The sequence below is a fragment of the Chrysochloris asiatica genome, unplaced genomic scaffold (assembly GCF_000296735.1).
Source record: "Chrysochloris asiatica unplaced genomic scaffold, ChrAsi1.0 scaffold00004, whole genome shotgun sequence".
Taxonomy (NCBI): Eukaryota; Metazoa; Chordata; class Mammalia; order Afrosoricida; family Chrysochloridae; genus Chrysochloris; species Chrysochloris asiatica.
Window position 1 is genome coordinate 23,510,132 of NW_006408522.1, and position 3,884 is coordinate 23,514,015.

General features: G+C 42.2%; 1 protein-coding gene across 2 annotated transcripts in view; it reads right to left on the reverse strand.

Moving 5' to 3' along the window:
• Positions 1-2,094: 2,094 nt before the first annotated feature.
• LOC102812047 (very long-chain acyl-CoA synthetase-like) overlaps positions 2,095-3,884 on the reverse strand; it is a 64,594-nt gene continuing 62,804 nt past the window's right edge. For both annotated transcript variants that reach the window (XM_006831662.1, XM_006831661.1), the window contains 2 exons: positions 3,447-3,577; positions 2,095-2,271 (listed from right to left, as the gene is read on the reverse strand). In XM_006831662.1, coding sequence (XP_006831725.1) covers positions 2,095-2,271; positions 3,447-3,577 — 308 coding nt within the window. The remainder of the gene's footprint in view (positions 2,272-3,446; positions 3,578-3,884) is intronic.

Here is a 3,884-nt window from a genome sequence, read left to right on the forward strand (position 1 = left end):
ATATTCCTACTCATAGACTCCCTATAGGACAGAGTAGAACTGCTTCTTAGGTTTTCTGAGACTATGGGATCAGGTAGCCTTATCTGTCTTCTGCAGAGAAACTGGTGGGTTTGAAGCACTGACTTTGGGCTTGGTGGTTATGTGCCGTGGAGTCGGTTCTGACTCATAGCAACCCTGTACAGGGTTTCCAAGGCCGTAAATCTTTACGGGAACAGAAAGTCTCATCTTTCTCCCACAGAACAGCTGGTAGCTTTGAACTGCTGACCTTGTGGTTCACAACCTGATTCATAACCACTATGTTACCAGAGCTCCTTTGACTTTGGGTGTAGCAGTGCAATATTGAACCAATTTAACCAGTGCATTGATTACCCCAAGCAATGTTCTTGTTGTTGTTAAGTGCAATGGAGTTGGTTCCAACTCATTGCAACCCTGTATAGGGTTTCTGAGGAGCAGCTGGTGGGTTTGAACTGTTGAATTCCTGGTTATATTCACAAGGAGCAGAAATATTCAGAATTTTCCTTAGATTGTTCTTAAGTGTGTTATTGGTATTAGGCTCTGAGACTGTGTATTGTTAGACATATGAGTGGAGGCAGGGATTCTAGTCATTATTTTTTTCAGTCAACTGAAAAAATGAAGAGAATTAAAAAAAAAAAAATCTTAGCGCCATGTTGGAGGTGTAATTATGACTCATATCGTCTATCAATGAGGATCCCTAGATGTGTTTGCCTGGGGCCTAACGGGGGCTACTCTGTAGGAGAACTGGTCCAGTCAGCTCTCTGAGCAACTCTGCAAGTCCTCTAGGGGAAGGAAGCTCCACTACTTATGGGGAGCCTGGAAGGGCACCAGAGTTGGGGTGACTTGGGTCACCCTTTTGGGATGTAGACTTGGTCCTATGGCCAAGACCAGCTCTACGTAAGGACATGTCTTGAGTGCTGCCTCCAGGTAACTGCTCCTGGGAACTCTCGTTGTAGTTGACACATACAGAGATAAAAGAGTTGTGCGCAGGAAGGCAGGGAGCTGAGTGTCTGCACAGAGTCTGTCTGAACGATCTGCCTTCAGAAAAGTCCTCATAACCTCCTGTGCCTTGGGAAATGGCCCAGGCCCTTAAATAGGCTTCTGCAGGCAGCAGACTGACTGTGATGTGAAAGGAGCTTGTGACACTGCCCACAGCCATGCATGACCTGAGGGGGTATAGGGGTGTTCATGGGAGATCAGGGACTTACCCGTTCCACAGGTATAGTTTTTTTAACCATGTATACATAGTTTATTAAACTGTTGATATTTCCCATTTTAAACATTGAGAAGTTCTCATAAATTTCTGGATGTTTATTTTCTGAAAAGTCGGAAGATCTGTTAGTACCTGACCTGTGGTCCCCACAAGCCAACTGCTTGAAGCTGAGTAGTGGTTGTCTCTAGTTTGCCAAATTCATCTGTGACTGGTTCTTTCATCAGTATTCCATAGGTAATCCCGAAGATATGTTATGAAGCTAAAAAATATTTGCTGAACACTATATACATATAACTCTGGTGTTATAGATTTATGGCTCCTGTAAGAACTATCCCTGCAGATGGCTTTATCTCTTGGTTAATGCTGTTTGTACATGGCAGCCAGGACGCTCATGGGTGGGAGCTGAATTTCCAATGGTGATCCAATAGTGATCCACTCTTCTCCTCTTTGTTACTTAGAATACCATTATTACTGAGAGTGGGACACTTGTGAAGTGTGACCAGTGAGGCTGTTGGACTCTAGAGTGGCTGCCACAGGGTTTGAATTTAGCATCAGGAAAGAATACGAAAACTGTGCTATCTCATGTATCAGAGTTCATCTATTATAGTACGTATATAAAAAATCGTGTCCTCCCTTCAGCAGGCTCAGTGGGCAAATACGTACAGATGGTTAATTGAAAAATAATTATCTTTAAATCTTTTCACTCACAAAGGATCAGGTGTAATTAAAAAAATCAGTAGGCATAACTTCCATAAAAAATTGTACATCATAATCTTCAATCAAACTTTACTTAGATTATATCAAGGGGCTGTCCTAGGCCCATTACATATCTTTCTGGGAATATTATGAGTTATCCTCCTAGAAATTCAGAGTTTCAGAGTTTTCTCATTTATGGCCTTATAAATGTCCTCAGTCATAGGCACATACATTTTTGCTTGGTCATCCAAGAAATACAAAGAATCTTTGATGACTGCAGGGTTAAAGCCCTCCTCCACGAGGGTCACTTTGCGATGCTTGAAAGTTCCAGTGATCTCAATGGTGTCCTGAAAAACATGCAACAATCCACATGGTGGTAGTATTTGCAAACAGATTAGGGTGCAGCACAAGGAGGTAGTGACAACGGCAGTCCATTTGTTGTTGTGTGCTGTTGAGGACATTGAGACTCACGGAGACTCTTTAGGACAGACTAGAACTGTCCCTTAGGGTTTCCTAGGCTGTCATCTTTGTAGGAGCGATTGCCAGAACTTTCTCCCATGCAGCAGGTGGGGGTTCAATCGCCGACCTACTGGTTACAGCCAAGTGTGTAACCACTGCACCAAGAGGGCTCTGTCTGGAGCACCCGATAGCTATGAAAGGGAACGTTTTCTATGATTCTGAACAAGTCTGTTTTCAGAATCTCCACTCGAGGGGCTACTGGGGAGGTACTTTTCATTTCCTCAAAGCTTTAAAATCACTCTCACAGAGTGAGGGGTTGCCAACAGTGAACTATTTGTGTGAGCCCATTTCCTACAGAGAGGTAGCTCCTGTTGTTCTGGACGGTTTCACTTATTACTGAAATACCCTCATTAATGGTGGAGGCAGGAACCACCTACACACAGACAACTCTGAGTTCTTAACTTGTTTATCTGTTACACTGAAGAATGGTCTCTCCTCGAATTAATAGATGATGAAAAAAACATGGCATATCTGAGGGTATTTCATGTCTCTCTGCCAGTACTTTATGATTATCAACAGTTACAGAATCACAGAGCTTAAAGTCTGAAAGTGGGAGTGTTTAACTGAGTCCAAAAGTGGGAGGGTTAATGTTTGATAAAGACAAACAACACCCCAGTGATGATAGTTAAGCCTGGGTACTTTCACCTGACTAATGATGCCCAGTTAGGTAAGACCTGGATGGATTTTTCCATTCTTTCAAACTGGAAACAACAAAGATCAGAGTCAGAGTATTTCTCTTGTAAGTGTCTGTCATAGCTCATCAAACACAGACTGAGGGAGCCACTTGCTAAGACTGTTGCTGAATGATCTGGTCTGTCGTTTTAGGGAGAAACGAATCAGGAATGGGTTTCTACTAGTGATATATTTCTTTTTTTCTTATTGATCAAGGACATTTCTTTCTGAGCTGCCTGGAAAGGGTAGTGAACAATGTGACAATTGTGGTTGTCAGGGTAGGAGGGGAGTAATTGGCTCAGAGATGAGGGATGCTGGAACAAGGTCTCACCTGTATTCTTAGAAACCGGGGTCTTGCATAAGTAGGCAGGTAATCAGCAATGTGCTTAAAGAGTTTTTTCCCATCAAATTTACAGTCCTCCTTTATCTTGATAGAGGCCATGCCAATTCGACCCTCATGACCTAGAAATAGAGTGAGATAAAATGAGCTATTTTCTCTTGACTTGTTTAGTACATTTATGATGCTTTGTTACTTCAGAGAACTGGCTGAGAATGGGATGGCATTGATTGCTTTTAGAGAGATGGATTCTTACTTCCAAATATATATTGAATGTATTCTAATATGATTGCTTATACGACTAATAATAGGTGTATGAAGGAAACATTTAATTATCTTTAGTTCCATTTTTCCATAAACATTTCGAAGGTGCTCATACATTGTTGTTGTTGTTGTCGTCAGGTGCCATCGAGTCGGAACCGACTCATAGCG